Source organism: Macaca nemestrina, chromosome 8 (genome assembly GCF_043159975.1).
Source record: "Macaca nemestrina isolate mMacNem1 chromosome 8, mMacNem.hap1, whole genome shotgun sequence".
Lineage (NCBI taxonomy): Eukaryota > Metazoa > Chordata > Mammalia > Primates > Cercopithecidae > Macaca > Macaca nemestrina.
The window spans coordinates 50,935,671-50,961,636 of record NC_092132.1 but is presented as its reverse complement, the minus strand read 5'-3'; the positions used below and the strand labels follow the sequence as shown (position 1 = coordinate 50,961,636).

The following is a 25,966-nucleotide window of genomic DNA, read 5'->3' as shown; positions in this document are numbered from 1 at the left end:
CAAATTAGTGATAACCTATGTAAACTGTAATTGATGATTAATCTGAAATATTTATTACTGTTTTGATCATATTACAATAAAATTATCTTCCAGTTTGAAAATAGAATGGACAAGTTTTTAATTTAAAAAGAAGCTATACTACTGCAGAATTGAGTGGAAAATACTGTGCAGGACTTTCTAAAGCAGACTATGAAAAGGTGACATGGATATAGTTGTTAAAAACATTACGAATATGTGTGTAAATGCTATGAATCACTGCCAGTTTATGGAACTGGTGAAAGAAACTGAATAATTTCTTTGTTCTTTGCCAATGCTCGTTGGTGTAGTCATAGAGTTTTATAAAGAATCATTGTGCTGTCTAAGAGTAAAAAACTCAAACTGTTTATCCTCTGCTCTTACACCACAACAATCAACATGGAAGACTTGTGTGACCAAATGTATGGGAGTTTCTCCCCACATACCAAGCAAGAAATAAGTTCTGCAGTGGAGAGTAGCCAGGTGTCCTCTAATTCAACTCCAACACTATCTACCAGGAGATAGTGTTAAATCTCAAAGATTAAGAGCTCAGTACCACAAACCCCACGGCCCCACCAGTCACAAGTCTGGGCCTCCAGAACATCTCACCAAAAAGCTTCAAGTTGGGGTTCCCACAATCCCCTCTGGGTTCTATTAGTTTGCTAGAGTGGTCACAGAACTCCAGAAACATGCTTACCAGTTTATTATAAAGGATATTACAAAGGATACAAATGAACAGCCAGATATAAGAGATGCACAGGGCGAGTTATGGTGGAAGGGACACAAAGTTTCCATGCCCACCCCAGGCACAACCCCCAGAAACCTCCACTTGTTCAGCTATCTCGAAGCTCTACAAACACAGGGCTTTTGGGCTTTTTATGAAAGCTTCATTATATAGGCATGAGTGGTTAAATCATTGGCCACTGGTGATCAATTTAACGCTCAGTATCTCTCCTCTCCCCAGAGATAGGGATGAGGCTGAACATTCCACCTCTCTAATGGTGCCTTGGTCTTTCAGGTAACCAACTCACATCCTGAAACTACCTAGGGGCTGTCAGCCATCAATCAATCACTAGCACACAAACAGACATTACTTTGGAGGTCCTAAGGATTTTAGGAGTTGTATACCAGGGAAATGGGGTCAAAGGCCAAATATATATTCCACAATATCACATATTATTAACTTCAGTTGGTGATTTTTGTGAAACAAAATGCTTACAAAACAGTCAATAAACAAAGGCAAAAAAAAACAGCCTAAGTGTCCATCAACGCATATACACAATGGAATATTATTTAGTTATAAAAAATGAAATCCTGTCATTTACAGCAACATGGATGGAACTGGAGGACATTATGTTAAGTGAAATAAGCCAAGCACAGAAAGACAAATACCGTATGTTCTCTTTCACATGTGGGAGCTAAAAGGGTGAATCTCATGAAGTAGAGACTTGATTAGTGGTGGCCAGAGGCTGAGAAGGAGAGGTGGGGATTAAGAGAGGTTGGTTAATGGGTACAAGAGTACAGTTAAGCCGGGCGCAGTGGCTCACGCCTGTAATCCCAGCACTTTGGGAGGCCAAGGTGGGCAGATCACGAGGTCAGGAGATCAAGACTATCCTGGCTAACATGGTGAAACCCCGTCTCTACTACTAAAAATACAAAAAATTAGCCAGGCGTGGTGGCAGGCGCCTGTAGTCCCAACTACTCAGGAGGCTGAGGCAGGAGAATGGTGTGAACCAGGGAGGCAGAGCTTGCAGTGAGCCGAGATCGCACTACCACACTCCAGCCTGGGCAACAGAGCAAGACTCTGTATCAAAAAAAAAAAAAAGGACAGTTAAATAGAAAGAATAAGATCTAGTGTTCAATAATATAATACGGTGACTACAGTTAACAACAATTTACTGTATAGTTCAAAATAGAAGAATTGGGATGTTCCTAACATAAAAAATGTTTGAGGTGATGGCTGTCCTAACTACTCTTGTAAAAGAAAATCAAAATCTTAAGACCCTAAACTCATTATACTAAAGAGAAAGTTAAACCTAGAAAATTAGTCATGCAATGCGTTTCCTTCCTCCTCTTCCCCCCAGAGCTATAATTTCACAACCCTGTGTCACAGCATTACATGTTAAGTCAGGGTCCCACAACGGGAAAAGGACATATACCTCCCTCACAAATTTCTCACAAGAAAATCCCTTCCTAGTCACTAAACCTTTCAGGGTACATATCCACCTATAAAACCAGCACATGCCAATTGTAACCTTGGGTGTGCAACCTAAGTTTAACTCTTAAAACTGAGTTCTGTTAAATCTCACACTGACAATGTCAATTAAAAGCTTACCTTCTTAGGTACAGAACAGAGACAAGACAAAAAATCACTCCTTCGATCATGTCTTTTGCAGGGACAAGGATGGAGTTGGAAGCCATTATCCTCAGCAAACTAATTCAGGAACAGAAGACCAAATATCGCATGTTCTCACTAATAAGTGGGAGCTGAATGATGAGAACGCATGGACACGTTGTGGGGAACAACACACACTGGGGCCTATAGGGATGGTCGGGAGAGCATCAGGAAGAATAACTAATGGATGTTGGCTTAATACCTAGGTGATGGGATGATCTCTGCAGCAAACCACCAGAGCACACATTTACCTATGTTAACAAACCTGCATATCCTGCACGTGTACCCCTGAACTTGAAATAAAAGTTTAAGAAAAATAATAATAGTAATAACCCAAGGGAATAAAATGAAATTATTAAAAAAAAAAAAAAATTCACTCCTTTGGCTCCCCCGAGATGGATGCATAACTGACTCTTTACTTCATCTTTTCAAATGTTTACCTTACCTTGTGTAAAACACAGATTTACTGAGCACTAATGAGAGCCTCACAAAAATGTAACCATTTGTCTCACTGCCTCTCTTACCTTCCTTTGTCCCTTCTGCTTGCTCTTTATTCTTCAATACTGAGTTCCAGAAACCCTCTTTTGGAAAGCACAGGTTAACAGACGCTCCTGTGACTTGTGTTTTTCCCAGGTGCATCCTTAAACTTTGGCTTAATAAACCTCTACTGATTGAGTCACATTTTTGGTTAATACACACTGATTTGATCATTACACATTGTATGCATATATCAAAATATCACATGCACCCCCAAAATATGTACAACTATTATGCATTAATAAATAATAAACTATAAAAATAAAAAAAAAGTTTACCCATTTTTTGGGTCTTCATTTACTTATGAAGGCTCCTGTATCATATAAAATGTATATTAAATAAATTTTATGCTTATGAAATACCATAGAAAAATGGATGTAGAATACAGATAACTTAATGAATAAAACATAAATGTCCAACATACAAAGAACTCAACTTCACAAGTAAACAGGGAAACACAAATTAAAAGATAACAGTAGGTTCTCCTCACTCAATTGGCAAAAGTTAAAAAAGTTTAGTAACATGGGTTGAAGAAGTTGGGAAAATAAATTCTCTCATACACTAATGATGGCAATCATTTTGGAAGGCAACTTGGCAGACCATATTAAAGTGTAATGCAAACACATTATGATCTGACAACTCCTGAGAAATACATGCATATGTTCACAAGACCACATGCACAAGGACGTTCACTGCAGAGGTTTTAATAGTCAAAAGAACACTAAAAACAACCTAAATTAACTATGATGTATTCATACCATTGTATACTTTGCAGCAATTAAAAAGAATAAGGTTCTAAAATGAAAACAAAAAACATCCAAGGCAAACTAATGAGAACTGTAAATAATTCTTGGCAAACAACAACTCCATCCAAATTCTTGCTCTAAGAGCCTTGACCAACTCTAGCATGGCTTCTAGTAGCCTAGCCCACCTCCACTCAGCCCTGGAATACCCAGCCTTCTTTTAAGCTCCAGTCTTCTTTTGAGCTGGAGAAGTTCAGGGCTATCAAAAGAAGTTTACTCTTTATTCTAGCCAACACCTGACTATAGGCCCCTGACTTTCCTTTCTTAGAGCACTAACTAAGAAGAGTTTATAATTGGGAATTCTTCCTCTGTCCCTTTGAGATGTGTATGAATCTCCTACAACTCAGCAGTGTCTTTCTCAAGAACCAGAAAGCCACTCCTTTGAAATGTAATCATCAGGAAGGTTTGGATCTCTGTGTCCCATTCTCTGTGGGAGGACAGAATCCTAATTTTAATAACTGTCAGGTAGCAGGCACACCTGACCCACTCACATTTACAGTGACCAATATCTTAGCCTGGAGCTGCTATAACAAAGTATCATAAACTGAGTGGCTTATAAACAACACAAGTTTATTTCTCATGGTTCTGGAAGCTAGGAAGCCCAAGATAAAAACACCAGCAGATTTGGTGTCTGGTAAGGGCCCATTTCCTGGTTCTCAGATGGTGCCATCTCAGTATGTCATCACAAGGTAAAAGAAGCAAATGAGATCTCTTGGGCCTATTTTAAAGGGTACTAATCGCATTCATCAGGGCTCCACTCTCATGACCTAATTACCTCCCAAAAGGCCCTACCTCCTAATATCACCACCTTTGGGGTTAGGATTTCAACATATAAATGTGGGGGAAACACAAACATTCAAACCACAGCACCAACCCTTTGTAATTTTCACTTTCCTGACTCTACTTGAGCCCTCAGTTGCTCCACTTTCCATACTCGCTCATTCTCCCTTTAAAAGGCCCAGTCACGACTGCACAAATCATGGAGCTCAGCTCTTTCCTCTATTGCCAGTAGTTACTGAATAAATTTTGTTTTTACCACTTTAATGTGTCTTGATTTTTTTATTCACGAGTGTCAAAGATAAAGCTGTAGGTATATACTGAATAACACCATTTATTTGAAGCATTGCACCCACAATAACAGCTGAGTTGTATGTGCAATATTTTAGATATTTTTCTGAAGAGAATGTATTTTAAGAGATAGGGCCTCATTATGTTGCCCAGGCTGGTCTTGAACTCCTGGCCTCAAGCGATCCTCCCACCTCAGCCTCCCAAAGCTCTGGGATCACAGGCATGAGCCACCACACATAGGCATTAATCTTAATGTACACACAGTACATTAATCTTAATGAACTGCATGAATTATTTTGAGGAAAACGTACTGATATCTGAAACTTAAGAATCCTTTTTTAAAATTAATATAGACTGATGGATAAATATATAATAAAGCACATATAGTAAAATTTTAATTGTAGACTTGAGATGGTAGGTTTATGGGTGTTCAATAAAAAATTCTTTCAACTTCTATATAAGATTTTTTAAAGTATCATAATAAAATGTTCAAAAATTATCATTAAAAACACAGCAAGTAGTATATTTTAAACTCTAGCCATCAAAAATGTGCAAAGTTTGAACAAAGTTAAATTTATAAAATAAAACTTAGATAATTAGATGTAATAGTAAAGAATAATTGTGGGGTAGTTTTTCCACAAACTTTTTTCAAGGCACAAAAAGTACAGTGATTACAGAAAATTTTTTCTATATTTTGGGAGGTAGTCCAAAAAAGTCCAGATAAGAATTAGATGCCTTATTAATCTTTGTCTTCGTCCAGTTCTCTGGCAAACAGAGCCTGATTAAAATGCTGATGTTTCACTTGAGACGTGCATACACAGGGCATCAAGGGTGAAGAGAAGGTAAACTAAGGCAAGAAAATATATAAAGCAAGGGAAAGTGCTGGCTACCATTTTACAACAAGCTATAAAAATATATAGTAGGTCACTTAACAAATGCATCCACTTGGAGTACTCTTTGTGGAATGTCTCCTGACAGACTACAAAAAGAAACCATACCTCAGAGTAGTCCATGTGGAAAAAGAAATTTGTCTGGCAGGTTCCCTCCTGTCTCCTATTTCCCACTGGTCAAAGTCCACCCTGAAGTACACTGCACTTCCATTTTGTGTCATCTTGCCTTCACAGATGCTTAGGGTGCTACCTACAAGGATGTGGTGTGGTGTTATACCCAAGATTGGAAGTGGCAGGAGCCAGACCCTCCCAGCGTATGGTTCATAAACTTAGCTAGATGGTGGTCCCCAAGGCATAGGGCCCTCATTCCTCAGATGAAGCAACTGGCTAGCCTCCAGTGGCAGCAGAAAATTCTATGAGGCAGATGGTGCCAAGGGACTCTGAAGAGGCATATAAGATTATGTTTGATATAATCACAATGCAACGTGAGAGGAAGATAAGACAAAAAAAAAAAAAAAAATCTGCCACATAAAAATAGGGCAAAAACTAGGGTAAATCCAACCCCTAAGAGTTATTCTCAGTTACAGCATTTAAATATCTCACACTTCATCACTGTGCTTTGGTGGTGATATTCTGTGATGTTAAGCAGTCAAGACAATCAAAACCTGGTATTTAAGAACCTTGAAAACCCTCACAAAACCAAAGGAGTCAAATTATAAAATTTACTCCACCCATGCTATATGAATCACAGAACTACTCTATATAATCTAAATTTACATATATCTTCACAAAATAGCTCCCAGCTGTCTATTAAGGATCTCTGTTTGGCCAAGTCTTGTCCTTGGTGTAAAAATATGTTGAGCTAAAGGAGCCTCCCTGTCTCAGAAGCTGGCCTGCCCTTTAGATGAATTTTGTATACTGAAAACATTGCTAAGCTACTCTTATTTATTTTAGCCATTCTTTCACTTAATCATTTTATCAGTATAGTTAACATTATGTTTGCTGGTGGCATCTCACAATATTCACTACACTGCTCACTCATTGTGTAGCAGCCAGAAAATTTGGGTGAAATAACTCTCACTTCTAGGGAAGGACATGAAAAGTATGTGACTGTTTGGTACACTGAGGATTCTCAGAAACTAGTAAGGATTCCTCTTCAAGATGGCAAACTAAGACTGGGATTAGAAAAAAACCCTGGTCACAGGAAAGTGGTCAGTAACAGCACAAAGTTAGGAAATCTTATGTAGTGATTCTGAGTAGGAACCATCTGCCTGTCATCAGATGGATGAGAAAGAAAATGTGTGTGGCCACAGTAGTTGCTGGGATCCATCATTTAACATGAGTGGAGCCAGTCTAAGAATGCAACCAGTCCTACAGATGACAGATGGAATAAATAGAAAGAAATTGGGTTCATGATGATATCCTTTAAACTGCTAAACCAGTCAGCCCTGAAGCCTGGAATTTCCAGTTATACATGCCAATAAAAACCTTCAATTATATAAGCTAGTATTTTTATTGATACTTGAACCAAAAGCATATTAGCTGATATAAAAAATATATTCTTTTTGGTTATTTTTTCTTTCTTTCCCTTGTGTTTTCTTCTTTGCCTATGTTACCTTGCTCAAATTACCACTTCTCTGACATTTTGTTTTTAAATGAGGATTCAAATGAAAGACAAGATAGGAAGACAGTTTATTCTCCAAAAAGTAGAGGCTGAATGTCATTATTATTTCAACCATTCTACAGTTTTGGTTATTTTTTTTGTCTTTCCATTGAGCTATGATTGTACCACTGCACTCCAGCCTGGGTAACAGAGTAAGATCCTGTCTCCTCCGCCCCACTCGCCCACCAGAAGAAACAGGAGATAACAAATGTTGGCAAGGGTGTGGAGAACAGGGAACCCTGTACACTGTTAGTGGGAATGAAGATTGGTGCAGTCATTATGGAGGTTCTTAAGGAAATTAAAAATAGAACTACCATATGACCCAGCAATCCTTCTTCTGGGCACACACCCAAAGGAGATGAAATCACCATCTCAAAAATCTGCACTCCTGTGTTCACTGCATCATGGGAGTGTCCACTCCAGATAAATGCATCCATTGGCAGATAAATGGAATAAAAAATGTGAGATGGTGTGTGTGTGTATATATATACACACACGTACACATACACAAAATAGAATATCATTCAGCCTTAAAAAAGGAGACCCTGTCATTTGCCACAACATGGAAGGATGTGGATGACATTATGCTAAATGAATTAAGCCAGACACAGAAAGAAAAATACTGCATCTCACCTTATATGTGGAATGTTATTTAAAAAAAAAAAAAAAAAAGGCCAAACATATAGAGATAAAAAATAAAACAGTGGTTACCAGAACAGAGAGGTGGGGTGGTGGGGGAGGAGGGAGAGGAAATTGGGAGATATGCATCAGAGGATACAAAGTAGTGGATATGTAGGATGAACAAGTCTAGGGATCTAATGTACAACATGAAGGCTATAGTTAATAAAATTGTATTAGGCATTTTGTTAAGTAGATTTTAGGTACTCTGGTCACACACAAAAAACAGTATATGTGATGGCTACTAATTTGCCTCACTATAATTACCATTTTACTGTCTATATATATATGTATGTGTGTGCACATGCATATACACACACAGACACATATATATATATATCTCCCATAACATCATGTTGTAAACCTCAGTTATGCAGAATAAAATTTATTTTTAAAATGTTTTAAATTGAGCTTTAATATTAGGTCTTATACCACACCCTTCCCCCCCGCGCCCCCCCCACACAGACAACCCTCTAGAACCCATGTTGATTAACTACTGCTCAATATCCGTATCATCAGGTTGTTGCCTCTTCCCTTGAGTGATCCATCTAAAAAATAAATGCTCTATATTCTGGCGGCCAGGCGCAGTGGCTCACACCTGTAATCCCGGCACTTTGGGAGGCAGAGACAGGCGGACCACCTGAGTTCGGGAGTTCAAGACCAACTGGCCAACACGGTGAAACCCTGTTTCTACTAAAAAAACACAAAAATTAGCCAGGCGTGGTGGCGGGCACCTGTAATCCCAGCTACTCAGGAGCCTGAGGCAGGAGAATTGCTTGAACCCAGGAGGTAGACGTTGCAGTGAGCCAGGATCGCATCACTCACTCCAGCCTAGGTGACAGAGTGAGACTCTGTCTCCAAAAAAAAAAAGGAAATGCTCTATACGCTGGAGAGAATTTGATAATCCAACCTCCTAGAAATAGCCCTGGTAACACCTCAATAGTTTCAAACATCCTTCAGGATGATTTGGAAGGATGTATATGAGAGAATCAATATTCAAGTGACCAGGACCTTTTTTTAGTAGCCTGATTCTTATTCACTTCCATCCAAGGCAGGAATTCAAAAGAACAGTCCCAGTGTATAGGTTTCCTCAAAAGCCCTTCTTTATCCTGACAACTAGGATAAGAACTAGAAGGCAAATTAGTTAGGGGAGAATTATCTTCAATGGTGTATTTTTGAAAGGGAAAAAGATACACCTATCATGTTTCCCCCTCTTCAGAAGACTGGACTGCTAACTGACTGTCCAATAGTGTGGATCAGAAACAATGCTCATACACTCAAAAGCCATAAAACCTATTTATTCCCTAACCCAAATCATCATAAAAGAGCCCTAAAGGACAAAGGATGATCTTCTCAATACTCAATTGTCTGTGGAAAATTTTCTGTGGGGAAAAAGATACAGTGGCTCTGAATATTCAATATCTGATTCCTTGCAGTTATGTCTAGGTTGTTATATAAGGAAGTAAGAGTCACTAGAAAAGAAAACATATTCACCAATCAACTGGTCACAAGTTTTTAAAAATCAGTTTCTACTCAAATGTCCCTTAAACCTCAACCATAATATCAAAGTCTCTTTGAGACTGCATGACAATCAACTACAAAATGAAATAGCAAATTTTGCAAAAGGTTGACATGATAGGTACTTGGAAAGAGACTGACTTGAATATCAAAGAATTTTAGGTCCTTAGGAAAAGTTAAGCAATCCACAAATATTTTGCAAAAACCCTATTTATGATGGTGCTAAAGAAGTCAGATATAAACAAAAGAAGTTTTATCATGTCATAGTTTCTGTGAGAAAAAGTATAACTTTTATTCAAATAAGCACTTTTAATAAGGATATAAAATCTCAGCCAGGCTCGTGCCTATAATCCCAGCACTTTCGGAGGCCAAGGTGGGCAAATCACTTGAAGTCAGGAGTTCGAGACCAACCTGGTCAACATGGTGAAACCCCATCTCTAGTAAAAATACAAAAATTAGCCGAGTGTAGTGGTGCACGCCTGTAGTCTCAGCTACATGGGAGCTTGAGGAACAAGAATTGCTTGAATCCAGAATAAGACTGTCTCAAAAAAAAAAAAAAAAAAAAAAAAAATTTACTATTAAATGTGGTCCCTTTTTGAAAGACTGGTTAAACAGAAATGAAATTAATAGGTAAATATATTTAAGATAACAATAACCAAATTTTTCACTATGAAAGAAGGGGCTGCAAACTAAAATGAATCCTGTGGTACTATATCAGAATTGGAGGTATTGGTATGAGCTGGTGGTTTTTAATATTTATAGATAAATATAGATGTAATCATATATAGATTTCCTAGTTTTGACTGCTAGAAGAGATGAAAGCAGGCCGGGCGCGGTGGCTCAAGCCTGTAATCCCAGCACTTTGGGAGGCCGAGACGGGCGGATCACGAGGTCAGGAGATCGAGACCATCCTGGCTAACACGGTGAAACCCCGTCTCTACTAAAAAATACAAAAAACTAGCCGGGCGAGGTGGCGGGCGCCTGTAGTCCCAGCTACTCGGGAGGCTGAGGTAGGAGAATGGCGTAAACCCGGGAGGCGGAGCTTGCAGTGAGCCGAGATCGCGCCACTGCACTCCAGCCTGGGTGACAGAGCCAGACTCCGTCTCAAAAAAAAAAAAAAAAAAAAAAAGAAGAGATAAAAGCAACAACACTGCAGTATCAGTGAATACACCTAGTGGTCAGTTCCTGGTTTTTAAATACACTTCTCCACCAAAAAAGAACTAGGGCTCTTGAATGATTTCTAGACCTGGGACAGGAAAGATCTTATTGTGCCAGAAGCACAAAAACGCTCAAAAATTGATGGGGATTCTCAAAAGGACACAGGAGCCCTGGTAAAGGGACTCCATTGGCCAAATCTGAGACAATCTGAGCATCATAATAAATAACAGATTATAACCCCCTGAATAAAACAGACATCTATGAATCCATAAAAATTAATTAATAAATAAATGGGGAAGAAGGGAAAGCTCTTCCTTGCAACAGAATGCCAACTAATAAATATAGATGGAATGAGAAAACTAACATTTGGCAACAATTATAGTACTAAATTTCAGGTAAGAATCAGCAGTTTCAAAGTAACTCTCCATAGATACTTACTAATTTCAAAGGTAAAAATAATTTTACAGTGAAGAAACCCTGCTGCCACCAATTTATCCAAATAATCAAACTTATTATCACCAGTAATGAGATAAACTGACATCATGTGCCTTCTGATGATATACTAAGAACTATTTCTGTGATATTTCTGCCAAAAATGTGTAAACTAAATCAAATTAAAAGGAAATATCAAACAAACCCAAACTGATAAGCATTCAACAAATGACTGGCCTGAACTCCTTAATTTAAAAAGTCACAAAATATAAGCAAAGACTAAGAAAATGTTCCAGATCGAAGGCAACTAAAAGACATGATGACTGAATACAACACATATCCTGGTCTAGCAGGAAAAAAAAAGTTTATTCATTTTTAAATTCGTTTCTGCCATAAAGGATATTGTCTTAGTCCATTCAGGCCGCTAAAACAAAATACCATAAACTGGGTAGCTTATAAACAATAGAAATGTATTTCTCACAGATCTAAAGGCTGGGAAGTCCAAGATTAAGGTCCTGGCAGATTCAGTGTTTGGTAAGGGCCTCCTTTCTAGTTCATAGATGGCACTGTCTCCTGTATCCTCACATGGTGAAAGAGGAAAGGCAACTCTCTGGGGCCTGTTTCACAGAGGAATTAATCTCATTCATGAGGGCTTCACCCTCCTGGCCCTGTCACCTCCCAAAGCCCTCACCTCCTAATATTAATACCATCGCATTAGTGCTTAGGTTTCTACATATGAATTTTGGGGAAACAGAAACATTCAGACCATAGTATTGTATCAGTGTTAATATCCTGATTTTGACTGTTGTACTTCTATACTTTATTATACAGTAGCCTGTCCTTGTTTAGGAAATACATACTGAAAAATTTCAGGTGATGGGGCATCATGACAGCATCTTATTCTTAACTAGTTCTGAAACATTATACATATACATACAATACACACAAAAATGTTAAATTTGTGGAAGTTTTTTATACTATCCTTAATTTTTGCTATGTATTTTTTTTTTTTTTTTTTTTTTGAGTCTCGCTCTGTCACCCACGCTGGAGTGCAATGGCACGATCTCGGCTCACCACAAGTTCTGCCTCCTGAGTTCACACCATTCTCCTGCCTCAGCCTCCTGAGTGGTTGGGACTACAGGCACCTGCCACCATGCCCAGCCAATTTTTTGCATTTTTAGTAGAGATGGGGTTTCACCATGTTAGCCAGGATGGTCTCAAACACCTGACCTCATGATCCACTCGCTTCGGTCTCCCAAAATGCTGGGATTACAGGTGTGAGCCACGACACCCGGCCTACTAACCTTAATTTTTTCTGTAATTTTTAAATAATCTTTAACATCAAAAAGTTTAAATTGAAAGCACATCAAAATAAGATTGTTTAACTTAGATTGTCAAATATCATAAATATAAATACATACTTACATATAGATTGAGCATCACAATACATAATAAATGCATTCCTCATGCATTGCTGATGAGAGTATAAACCTGTACTAACCTCTGTAGAAGGCAATTTATCATTATCCATCAAAAAGGTAAAGGCACATACCTTGTGATGAGTATCCTACTCCAAGGTATTTATGAATATAGTCTCCTATATGTATATATTATATAGATATTTATTGTAGCTTTGTTCGTAATAACAAAAGATCCCAAACAAACTAAATATCCATTATTAAGACATCGGTTAAGTACATTTGGCACATCCACACAATGGAATTAGTTTTAAAAATAAGATAGTTCTGGCCGGGTGCAGTGGCTCACGCCTGTAATCCTAGCATTTTGGGAGGCTGAGGTGGGCAGATCACTTGAGGTCAGGAGTTCAAAACCAGCCTGGCCAACATGGTGAACCCCTGTCTCTACTAAAAGTACAAAAAAATTAGCCAAGTATGGTGGCAGATACCTGTAATCCCAGCTACTCAGGAGGTCGAGGCAGAAGAATCACTTGAACCCGGAGGTGGAGGTTGCAGTGAGCCGAGATCATGCCACTGCACTCCAGCCTGGGTGACAGAACAAGACTCCATCCCAAATAAATAAATAAGGTAGTTCTAAATGTATTGACAAAAAGATTTCAGTGATATACTGTTGCAGTAAAAACACAATGTATAGAGCAAGGAAGCTAGTGAACAATTATTTAGGAGGAGAAAAAAATATATATATACACATATGTTTCCAAATATGTAGAATACTTTAAAAAAGACATAGAAAAAACTAGTAACTGGTTACCTCTGGGGAAGGGAAGTAGATAGCTAGGTAACAGAGAAGGGAGACTTTTTACTATATTCTTTTTTTGTTTGTTTGTCTGAGATGGAGTGTTGCTCTTTTTTGCCCAGGCTGGAGTGCAATGGTGCAATCTCGGCTCACTGCAACCTCTGTCTCCTGGGTTCAAGTAATTCTCCGGCCTCAGCCTCCCGAGTAGCTGGGATTACAGGCCTGCACCACCACACCTAGCTAATTTTGTATGGTTTCACCATGTTGGCCAGGCTGGTCTCAAACTCCTGACCTCAGGTCATCCTCCTGCCTCAGCCTCCCAAAGTGCCGGGATTACAGGTGTGAGCCACCACACCCAGCTGACTTTTTACTATATTCTTAATGCCTTCTAAGTTTTTTTACCATGTGCATGCATTACCTTTTTTAAAAAAAAAAAAAGTCACAATGGATTACACCTTGTATGATTCTCTTTACATAGTATATCCAGAATAGGTATATCCATAGAGACAGAAAGCAAATAAAGGAGAGTGACTGTTTAATTGATCTGGGGTTTCTTTTTAGAGAAAAATGTTCTGGAACTGGATAGAATTGACAGTTGTACAACACTGTAAATACGCTAAATGCCACTTAATTGTATACTTTAAAATGATTAAAATGGTGAATTTTATGTTATAAAACAACATAAATGTTATTTATTGTATTGGAACATTAAACTATAATGTTCCAATAGCCTCTTTGTGGCTACTTGACTTCCCTGAAGCACTGTGAAGCCAAAGACAGCCAAGGGACTCAACTACAGAAAACTATAAGTTTCTCAGGATCTCTTCATTCAGTCACAAAATGTTTTTGAATCCATGCAGTTTGATTTAAAACCTTAACAAAAGAACATTCCTGCCTTTGTATGTCACAGTTTTGTGAAGGAGATTCAGGTAAACGGGTAACAGAAGATGGCATAGTCTCCTCTCATAGTTCTTCAGAATGAGAAAGAATCAGAAAGAATAAAAAAACTTTCTCTTCTTCTAAAGAAACTATATAGCTCTGAATATCCAAGAGATCTGGGGCTTCCTGTATTCATTTCAGAGACTCCTGTAACAAACTGGGTGGTTTTAAACAACAGAATTTATTTTCTCACAGTCTGGAAACCAGAAGTCCAAAATCAAGGTGTCAGCAGGGCCATGCTCTCTCTGAAAGTTCTAAGAGAGAATATTTCTTTGCTTCTTTCTAGCCTCTGGTGGTTGCCAGCAATCAGGGGTGGTTATTCCAATCTCTGCCTCCATCATCACATGGCCTTTTTCCCTCCGTGTTTCTATCTCTTTCTTCATGAGGACACCAGTCATTAAATTTAGGATCTACCTTAACCCAGTATGACTTTATCCTGATTATATCTGCAAAGACCCTATTTCCAAATGAGGTCACATTCATAGGTGCCAAGGCTTAGGACTTTAACATATATCTTTAGGAGACACAATTCAAGCCACTACATTTCCCCTCTCCCAGAATTTGGTTTTTGAAAGCCCAGGCTCAAAAACTAGATTGTTCATGAAAAGAAAGACCTGTGGAGCTTGGATCAAAAAAGATAGAAGTGGGCCCTATGGCCATTCTACCACAAACCCCAAAGAAATCACATTCCCTAAGCTTTGGGGGCAGTCATTAGTGGTAGACCTACATCTTCATTTTCACACAAAGAATATTATCTGCAAACACATAGCATTATGAAGAGACTCAAAGTGTCCAGTGAATTCAAGAAAGTGAAAATGTATTTATCAGGGCTCTTTCAGTTGAAAGAGAAACCAAACTCAAACTAGCTTAAGCAAAAATGATATTAACAATGAACTAAATATTATGAATTACTATTAATCCTGTTTGGTATAATAACAATGTGTGGTTATGCAGGAGAAAACATTTATTTCAAGAAATACATGCTTAAGTGGCTAGAGGTTAAGTGGCATGATATATGCAACTTATTTTCAAAAGGTTGAGGGGAGTGCATCTACACAGAGAGAAAGAAAGCACACAAATGAGGAAAAATGTCAGTAACTGGTGAGTTTAGGATGTTAATTGGATCATTCTTTCAACTTGAGAGTATGTAGGCATATTTCAAAATAAAAAGGTGATGGGGAAAAAGACATTTTATTGAACTGGGACATACAGATTTGTAGTTCATTTCAAGGTGGATTAGATCTAGAATGAAAAAGATGTGAAAGGGTGAGTAGATACTAAACAGGTCTCTCATCTCTATGCTTTTCTATATACTACATCCCTCTCCAACAATCCACCATAGAGAACAAAACATTTCAAACAAAGCTCTTTTCCCCAATTTAACCTCTCTCTGAACAAGAAATAGGAGGGTATCAGGAAGTTGGCACAGGTTCCCCAGTTCACTAAATGTACTAATCAGAGAAAGGATTAAGGGATTAGGAGTCGAGTAAATTAACTCCCTCTTTATTTTATCTTAACTCTTAACTCCCTTCTCAAATTTAGCAGGGAAGAGAATGAGAAACTACAGTAGAACACAAATAAAGCCCAAGATTAGTAATATAAAAGGTATTATATTCCAGAGTCTAAATGTCATTTTCTGATGAAGAAATTAGAAAAGAACTGGGCATACATGGATCATTATCTACCTCGGGCTTAAAGTAGAAAAGAAAACCTGGGAAAACAGAATAGCCACCTAACAAGGATAGAAGCAAGGAAAGAATAAGTGGGGAAAACAGGGAGGAAAGAAGGGAGAGCAAGTCAGTAACACAAAGCAGCAGCTAAACTGCCATGCCCAGAGCTGTTCCTAGGGATCTTCCTAGGAGCAGCTTTCTCGACCCTATTTCTCAACGTAAGTCTTTCTCCACCTTGTTCTGACACTAGTTACAGCTTTTGAAAAGTTATGAGGAGCACATAAATGGCACCAATATAGTGGTCAGTTAGGTAAATACAGAATTCCTTTCTGTCCCAACAAGATACAAACCCATTCACGGTAAAATTCATTAATCATCAGAAAGTCCAAGAACTTCCTTCAAAATGGTTAAGTGCTTAGGGCACTTTGTTGATTTGCACTGGTACCAAAAGGATGGCAGTTACTATTCTGTAGCCCAACAGATGGGGCCAGCTGGCTGAATCTGTTCATTCAACCAAAATATGAATAAAATGTAATTTGGAAAAACACAGTCCAATGATGGCTTTCACAAGACCAAATAAACATCTATGAACCATCTTTATTATTTTTTTTAGTTATCTAACAAATAGTGATCTCTCACAGATACAAAAAGAACCATAATCATTATTTTAACTCAGTTCAGCAATATAGGGATGGAGCATTTGTTAAATGCTTGCTTTTCATGCAAGTATGTGTGTTAATAATTCAACTCTTATTTGAAGTACTCCAGACTCTAATGAGTTAACAATTAACTAATTTCAAGTTCAACTCTCCAATTTTAGTCCTATTAACGTGTTTTTTAGAAAAAAAATTTTTTAATACTATCTTTAAACACAATCTTGGTGCCTGAGGAAAAGATCACATTTGACCAAGCTTATAATAAACAGTCTTAAGCATACATCTACTATAAAGTCCACTTCAATCACACAGTTATTAATCCAATCACTAAAGATAAATTACGAAAACAAAAAACCTGAACTACCAACAATCTAGTGGTATGACATCAACAATTTTCTAATATAACATATTCATTCTTAAATCATCATTTAAAGAATACTATAATACTATTGGTTAAGCATAAACCTTATCAATAAAAAGCAGTCTTACCTGTATGAGGTGGATCTAATGTTGCCAGTGTAGGTGCTTCAAAACAGTATTTTCCACTGCAATTATCTGTGTAATTAATTTCTCTAGTACTTTCTTCATTAGGCAGATTTAAACTGCATATTCTAGGATCCCTTTGTGATGGGAGAAAGGTGTTATTATTTGCAGCACCCTAAAAGAAACAAATATATATTTAAATCAGAAATCAAACCTAATTTTCTGTATTTTCTGTATTTTTACATAAAAGATTCTAATTTAAAATACGAGCTACCAGTTACATACATACATATATATACATACATATATATATTAAAAAAAATTAGAACTAGATATTTAAAAATAAATTAATATCTGCTGGACATGGTGGGTCACGCCTGTAATCCCAGCACTTTGGGAAGCCGAGGCGGGTGAATCACTTGAGGTCAGGAGTTTGAGATCAGCCTGGCCAACATGGTGAAACACTGTCTACTAAAAATATAAAAATTAGCCTGGCGTCATAGCAAGTGCCTGTTATCCCAGCTACTCGGGAAATTGAGGCAGGAGAATCACTTGAACTCAGGAGGCGGAGGTTGCAATGAGCCAAGATTGTACCACTGCATTCTAGCCTGGGAGACAGAGCAAGACTCCATCTCAAAAAAAATAATAATTAATTAATTATAAAGTCTAATTTTTATTGCTTGTTTTTAGAACTATTTTAAATTACGCTACTAAAAACTGAAAGATATGACAGAATGAAAAATTATGCTTATAGTGTATTTTAAACAACATATCAGAAGTTTCTAAATCATAACATGCCATTCTCATAGTAAAATACTCTTTTTCTTGTTAAATTTCTCAATACTAAAATCAATACTCAAATATTTTTAGGTGAGATAATGGTAATGTCACTATGTTGGGTTTTGTTAACGAGCCCCTACCCCTTTTTTTAAGAGATGGGGTCTCAGTCTGGTACCCAGGCTGAAGAGTGCAGTGGCACAACCATAGATCATTGCAGCCTTCTCAACTCCTGGGCCCAAGGGACCCTTCCACCTCAGCCTCCCTAGTAGCTGGAACTACAAGCATGTGCCACCATACCCAGCTAATGTTTTTTACTTTTTGTAGAGATGGGGTCTCACTATGTTGCCCAGGCTGGCCTTGAACTCCTGGCCTTAAGCGATCTTCCTGCCTAGGCTTCCCAAAGTGCTAAGATTACAGGGGTGAGACACTGCAGCCGGCCTTAAAAAGCTCTTATATTTTAGAGACATATTCTAAAAATTTACAAATGAAAACATATTCCTGGAATTTGCATCAAAATAAGTAGGGAGGGACTCGAGCTGGAGTGGAAAAATAAAGATGAAACAAGAGGCCGGGCGGGCGCAGGGGCTCACGCCTGTAATCCCAACACTTTGGGAGGCCGAGGTGGGCGTATCACTTAAGGTCGGGAGTTCAAGACCAGCCCGGCCAACATGGTGAAACCCCATCTCTACTAAAAATACAAAAATTAGCCAGACACAGTGGTGCACGCCTATAATCCCAGCTGCTCAGGAGGCTGAGGCAGGAGAATCACTTGAACCCAGGAGACAGAGATTTCAGTGAGCCAAGAATGCACCAGTGTACTCCAGCCTGGGTGACAGAACAAGACCCTGTCTCAAAAAAATAAAAAATTAGGCCGGGCGCAGTGGCTCACGCCTGTAATCCCAGCACTTTGGGAGGCCGAGGGGGGTGGATCACGAGGTCAGGAGATCGAGACCAACCTGGCTAACACGGTGAAACCCCATCTCTACTACAAATACAAAAAATTAGCTGGGCGTGATGGCGGGTGCCTGTAGTCCCAGCTACTCTAGAGGCTGAGGCAGGAGAATGGCGTGAACCCGGGAGGCAGAGCCTGCAGTGAGCCGAGATCGTGCCACTGCACTCCAGTCTGGGCGACAGAGCGAGACTCTGTCTCAACAAAAAAAAAACAGATGAAACAAGATCAGTCACGGCCAAGTGTGGTGGCTCACACCTGTAATCCCAGCACTTGGGGAGGCCAAGGCAAGCAGATTCCTTGAGCACAGGAGTTTGAGACCAGCCTAGGCAACATAGTGAAACTCACTCTCTACAAAAAATACAACAATTAGCCAGGCACGGTGAGGTGTTCCTGTAGTCCCAGCTACTTTGAAAGCTGAGGTGGGAGGATGGCTTGAGGCCAGGAGGCCAAGGTTGCAGCGAGCTGAGATCACACTACTGTACTTTAGCCTGGGCAATAGAGCCAGACCCTGTCTCAAAAAATAAAAATAAAAAAAAAGATCAGTCATGCATTTTCAATTGTTGAAGTCAGGTAATATGGACAAGGAAGTTCATTATATGCTATTTTCTCTTTTTTTGTATATGTATGGGTTTTCTATTGCTGCTGTCTCAAATTACCAAAAATTTGGTGGCACAGAACAACACAAATTTATCATTTTATAGTTTCGTAAGTTAGAACTCAGGCTTAGGTCTTACTGCATTAAAATCAAAGTTATCACCAAGGCTGCATTCCTTTCTGGAGGCTCCAGAAGAGAATATATTTCCTTGTCTTTTAAAATTCTAGAAGCCACCCAAATTCTTTGACTTAGCCCTCTTCCTCCATATTCAAAGTCAGCTATGTTACATCTCTCTGCCCCTGCTTCCCTAATCACCATCTCTTTCTCTGATCCTCTTCCCTCTCCCTCTTCCACTTCCAAGGACCCTTATGATTATATTGGGCCCACTCAGATCATCCAGGGTAACCTCCCCATCTCAAGGTCCTTAACATTAATCACATCAGCAAAGTCTCTTTTGCCATGTAAGGTAACACAGATTCCAATGATTAGGACATGAACATGTTTAAAGGGCCATTTTTTCTATCTACCACAGTAGACAGAATTTTTTAAAAATAATAGAAACTCACAACAGGCAAAGTTGTCATGTTATTATAAATACTCATCTTAATAAACTTCATGGCTAGTAAACACACATTCCAAAAAAAACCTATCTGATAAAATCTTTTTTTTATTTTTTATATCTGATCAGATTTTAAAGTAAGTCAACTAATGAAGGTCATGAATTTTCTTTTTTGCAACATTTTATTTTGACATAATCTCAAATTCATGGAAACATTCCAAAAATAGTATTCCCATACACCTTTACCCACATTAACCACTTGTTTACATTTTCTTCCATTTCCCTCTCTCCCCCTTCGCTCTTTCTGTGTATATGTGTACACACACACGTGAGAGTAAACTGCAGACACTATGCTCCCTTGCCTCTAAATACTTCAAGGTGTGTTTCCAAAGACTCTCTTCCATAATCACAGAAAAATTACCAAAATTGATCATTTAATACTGGTATAATACTAGTATCTAATCCGCAGTCTATGTTCAAATTTGGTCACTTATCCCAATAATGTCTGTTATAGATTTTTCCCCAAATCAGGATCCAATCCTAGATCACACATTACATCTAGTCACTACGTTCCTTTAGTTTCCTTTAATCTCTAACTTTATTTATCGTTTCTGGTCTTGAAATTTCAAAATTACAGGCCAGTTATTTTGCTGAATATCCCTCAATCTGGATTTCTCTGATGTTTCCCTATGATTAGTTTCAGATGGTGAATTTGGGGCAAGAATACAATAGTTCATCATATTAGGAGGCACATAATATCAGTTTGTTCCATTACTAGGGGTATTAACTTTGATCGCTGATTAAGGTGGTGTCCGCCAAAGTATTTTTCCCTTTGTCATTTTTTAAAGTATGTTGTGAGGAGATACTTGAGTATATTCAAATATCCTATTTCCTCATTGAACATTTACCCACTAGTTTCAGCATCCACTGAGACTCTCTAACACCATCATTACTTCCATTTCTATGCTTCAGCATTCCACTATAAGGAGAAGCTTACTCTTCATTTATTTATTTATTCATTTATTTTCATATATTAGTATGGATTCCAACTCCTATATTATTCAATGGGTTATAATCCATTAGTATATTTCTTTGATGTTCAATTTGTCCCAGATTTTGTATTTATCAGACCAATCAAGTAAAAACCACTGAAGTCACCAAAGCAATACTTTCTCACTATAGGTTAATTCAATCTAAGATAAGAAATAATTTAAGTACAAAAAGTTTAGAATGTAACAGACAAAGTAAAAAGATGGCAGAGTTGACTGCTAAGCCTAATACTTTTAGGCTTCTCATGTTACCTTGCTTAAAATTGCTGTATAACTTCAAAAATGCCCACTTCAGTTTTAAAAATTAAAATGTTTAATTTATTTATAGAATTAAAAGAAAAAAGAGTAAATCAGAGTTTTTGTCTGGAATTAGTCCTCAGACGCTACATCAAAAAACAAATCTTGGCTGGGCATGGTGGCTCACGCCTGGAATTCCAACACTTTGGGACACCAAGGCAGGCGGATAACCTGAGATCAGGAGTTCATGACCAGCCTGGCCAACATAGTGAAACCCCAACTCTACTGAAAATACAAAAATTGGGTGGCAATTTTTGTATTTTCAGTAGATACAGGTGTGGCAGCGGGCGCCTTTAGTCCCAGCTACTCCAGAGGCCGAAACAGGAGAACCGCTTGAACCCAGGAGGCAGAGGTTGCAGTGAGCCAGGATCGTGCCACTGCACTCCAGCCTGAGTGACAGAGCAAGACTCCATCTCAAAAATAATAAATGAATAAATAAATAAATATTGGCTGGGCTCTAGTGTGGGCGAGAGAGCGAGACTTCGCCTTAAAAAAAAAAAAAAAGAGAGTTCTCCAAAGAGATACACAAATGGGTAATAAGGACACATAAAAGTGCTCCATATCAGCTATCAGAGAAATGCAAAGCAAAACTACAGTGAGGTACTACTTCACTCACTAGTATGGCCGTCATCAAAAAGATAGTAAGTGTTGGTAGGGATTTGGAAAAATTAAAACCTTCATATACTGATGGTAAGAATGAATGGTGCAGTCAGCTTGGAAAAGAGTCTGTCAGTTCATTAAGAGGTTAAACATAGAATTATCATATGATCCAGCAATTCTACTCCTAGGAGTACACTCAAGAGAAATGAAAACATGGCCAAGTATGGTGGCTCACGTCTGTAATCCCAACACTTTGGGAGGCTGAGGAGAGGACTGCTTGAGTTCAGGACTTAGAGACCAGCCTGGGCAACAAAGGCAGAACCCATCTCTATAAAAAAATTGAAAATTAGCCAGGTATGATGGCACATGCCTGTGGTCCCAGCTACTAAGGGAGACAGAGGTGGGAGGATCACTTGAGCCTAGTAGGTGGAGGCTGCAGTGAGCCATGATGGTGCCACCGCACCCCAGCCTAGGCAACAGGGCAAGACCCTATAGAAAGGAGGGGAGAGGACAGGGAGAGGAGAGGGAAAGGACAGGGAGAGGAGAGGGAGAGGAGAGGGAGAGGAGAGGAAGAGGAGGGAGGGAAGGAAGGAAGGAAGGAAGGAAGGAAGGAAGGAAGGAAGGAAGGAAGGAAGGAAGGAAGGAAGGAAGGAAGGAAGGAAGGGGGGAAGGGGGGAAGGGGGGAAGGAGGGAGAAATGAAAACACATATCCACACAAAAATTTATACACAAACGTTCATGAGCATTATTCATAATTGCTAAAAAGTGGAAACAACCCAAATGACCATTAACTAAAGAATGAATAAAATGTGGTATATTAAAACAAGATTATTCAGTGTGGTAGGCAGAATAATGGCTCCCAAAGATGTCCACGCCCTAATCCCCAGAATCTGTGAATGTATTGTTATGTGGTAAAAAGGACTTTGCAGATGTGATTAAGGACCAGGACCTTGAAATGGAGAGATGATCCTGGATTACGCAGTTGGGCCTAACCTAATCAAATGAGTTCCAGCTGCAGAAAACCAAAGAGAAGAAAACATGAGAACTCAAACATGCTTCCCTGACTGTGAAAAAGGAAGAAGGGCGCCACGAGCCAAGGAATGTGGTGATCTGCAGAAGCTGGAAAAGGCTAGGGAACAGATTTCCTCTAAAATCTCCAGAAATGAATGTAGGCCCCTTGCCATCACCTTGATCTTAGATCTGTGTTGAACTTTTGACCTACAGAACTATAAGATAATTCATTTGTGTTGTTTTAAGCCATTAGATTTGTGGTAATTTGTTTCAGTGGTAAGAGAAAACTGATATTTCGGCAATAAGAAATAAATTACTGATAAAAAGTTTCTTTTGGTGTCATGAAAATGTTCTAAAATTGACTGTGGAGATGGTTGCACAATTCTGTGAATATACTAGAAACCACTGAGTTGTAGTAAGTATGGTATTTAAGTTATATCTGTATTAGTCAGTTTGCATTGCTATAAAGGAATATCTGAGGCTGGGTAATTTATAAAGAAAAGAGGTTTATTTTGGCTCACAGTTCTGCAGGCTGTACAGGAAGCATGGTGCCAGCTTCTGCTTCTGATGAGGGCCTCCAGAAGCTTATAATCAGGGTAGAAGGTAAAGGGGGAACCTGAAGGCCGGGCGCAGTGGCTCACGCCTGTAATCCCAGCATTCTGAGAGGCCGAGACGGGCGGATCACGAGGTCAGGAGATCGAGACCATCCTGGCTAACACGGTGAAACCCCATCTCTACTAAAAAATACAAAAAACTAGCCGGGCGTGGTGGCCGGCCACTGCACTCCAGCCTGGGCAACAGCGTGAGACTCTGTCTCAAAAAAAAAAAAAGTGGGGGGAACCTGTGTCTCAATGGCAAGAGGGAGAGCAAGAGAGGGAGTGGGGAGATGCCACACTCTTTTGTATCATGTGAGCTCAGCGAGAACTCACTCATTACCATGAAAACAACACAAAGCCATTTATGAAGGAACCATCCCGTATGACCCAAATATCTCCCATTAGGACAACCTCAAACACTGGAGGTCATATTTCAACATGAGATTCTGAAGGGACAAATATCCAAACTCTATCAATACCTAAATAAAGCTGTATTTTAAAAAGGAAAGAAAGAAAAACCTTATTAAGAAAAAAAAGCCTATGTTTTCTCCTTACAGTGTGCCAGAATTTTTACATTGGTAAGTGCTAAACAATCTACTTGGTAAAGAAATATAGGATGAAACAAACACATACAGACCAAAAAAAGCAGAGTCAAAAATTAGAAGGTTTTTTCAACAAAAAAAGATACCATTAAAAACCAGGCAAAGGCCTTAAATAGACATTTTTCCAAAGATATATAAATGGCCAATAAGCACATGAAAAGATGCTCAGCACCACTAGTAATTAAGGAACTACAAATCAGAACCACAGTGAAATACCACTTCGCACCTACTGAGATGCCAATAATAAAACAATTTTTTAAATGGAAAATAACAAGTACTCCTGGGGATGTAGATACTACAACCATCACACATTCCTGGTGGAGATGTAAAATGGTACAGCTATGAAAAACTGTTTGATGGTTCATCAGACAGCTAAACACAGAATTACCACATTACCTAGCAAATTCATTTCTAGTTATAACCCAAAAGAACTAAAACAGGAACACAAACAGAAACTTGGATGCCAATGTTCACAGCAGCATTATTCACCATAGCCAAAAGGTAGAAACTGCCCAAGCATGCATCAGATAGATTAATGGATGGATAAACAAAATGTGGTAAAACCACATAATGATTATTCAACCACACAAACAAATTTAAGTTCTGATACACGCTACAACATGGATGAACCTTGAAAACATTACGCTAATGGAAATAAGCCAGACACAAAAGGACAAATATTGTATGATTCCACTTCCATGAGGTACTTAGGGCAGTCAGATTTATAGAGACAGAAAGTACAATAGTGGCTACCAGGAGCTGAGTGGAGAGAACAGGGAGTTAATGTTTAATGGGTACAGAGTTTCTGTTTGGGGTAATGAAAAAGTTTTGGAAACAGATTGTGGTGATGGTTACACAACAGTGTGAAAGTTATTAATGCCACTTAATTGTACACTTAAAAATGGTAAGATAGCAAATTTTACGTTATATATGCTTAACCACAATAAAAAAGAAGAGGGAAAAAATTAATAGACTTTAATCCCTATAGCATAAAAGGATCAGGGAATTGCAGAGTAGTAGGTAGCGTGAATTCTCCATTTTATACGCCTTCTTTATACTTTATATACCTCTCATATATACTAACACCTTTGATCTTAGACCTAAGACCAAAACAATCCTTTTTCTTAATAGTAAATGAGACACATTAAAACTGCTTCCAGTATTCACTCTTTTTTTTTTTAAGGGAGGATGGAATCTTGCTCTGTCACCCAGGTTGGAGTACAGTGGCATGATCTCAGCTCACTGTAACCTCCACCTCCTGGGTTCCAGCAATTCTCCTGCCTCAGCCTCTGGAGTAGCTGGGATTACAGGCGTGCACCACCATGCCCGGCTAGTTTTTGTATTTTTAGTAGAGACGGAGTTTCACCATGTTAACCAGGCTGGTCTCAAACTCCTGACCTCAGATGAGCTGCCTGTCTTGGCCTCCCAAAGTGCTGCGATTACAGGCGTGAGCCACCGCACCCAGCCAGTATTCACTTTTTATAGATAAAAATGAGAACAAATGTTTGGAATAGTGATACAAATCATTATGTGTCTTTTCTCTTTAAATCACCTTAAAGAAGTTTTCACTTACTTATGTACTAACTTTAAAAAGAACACCGATTAGAATCTCCACCCCTTCCCTCAAAGAGGTACTTACCATCACCAAAAGTTTATTTTATAGACCCAAGTACATGTTATTCCACTGACTGATTGAATGAGACAGGGTCTTGCTGTGTTGTCCAGGCTGCAGTGCAGTGGCACAATCACAGCTCACTGCAGCCTTGACCTCCCAGGCTCAAGTGATCCTTCCACCTCAGCCTCCTG

The 25,966-nt window shown here is 38.7% G+C and overlaps 1 protein-coding gene across 5 annotated transcripts in view; it reads right to left on the bottom strand.

Moving 5' to 3' along the window:
* Positions 1-25,966, bottom strand: part of LOC105497240 (RAD54 homolog B) — a 114,734-nt gene that overhangs the window by 80,749 nt on the left and 8,019 nt on the right. For all 5 annotated transcript variants that reach the window (XR_011606873.1, XR_011606874.1, XR_011606875.1 and 2 more), the window contains exon 3: positions 17,126-17,294. Coding sequence is in view for 2 of the 5 variants with exons in the window: in XM_011768214.3 (XP_011766516.2) it covers positions 17,126-17,294 (169 nt within the window). In the remaining 3 variants the exon portion in view is untranslated. The remainder of the gene's footprint in view (positions 1-17,125; positions 17,295-25,966) is intronic.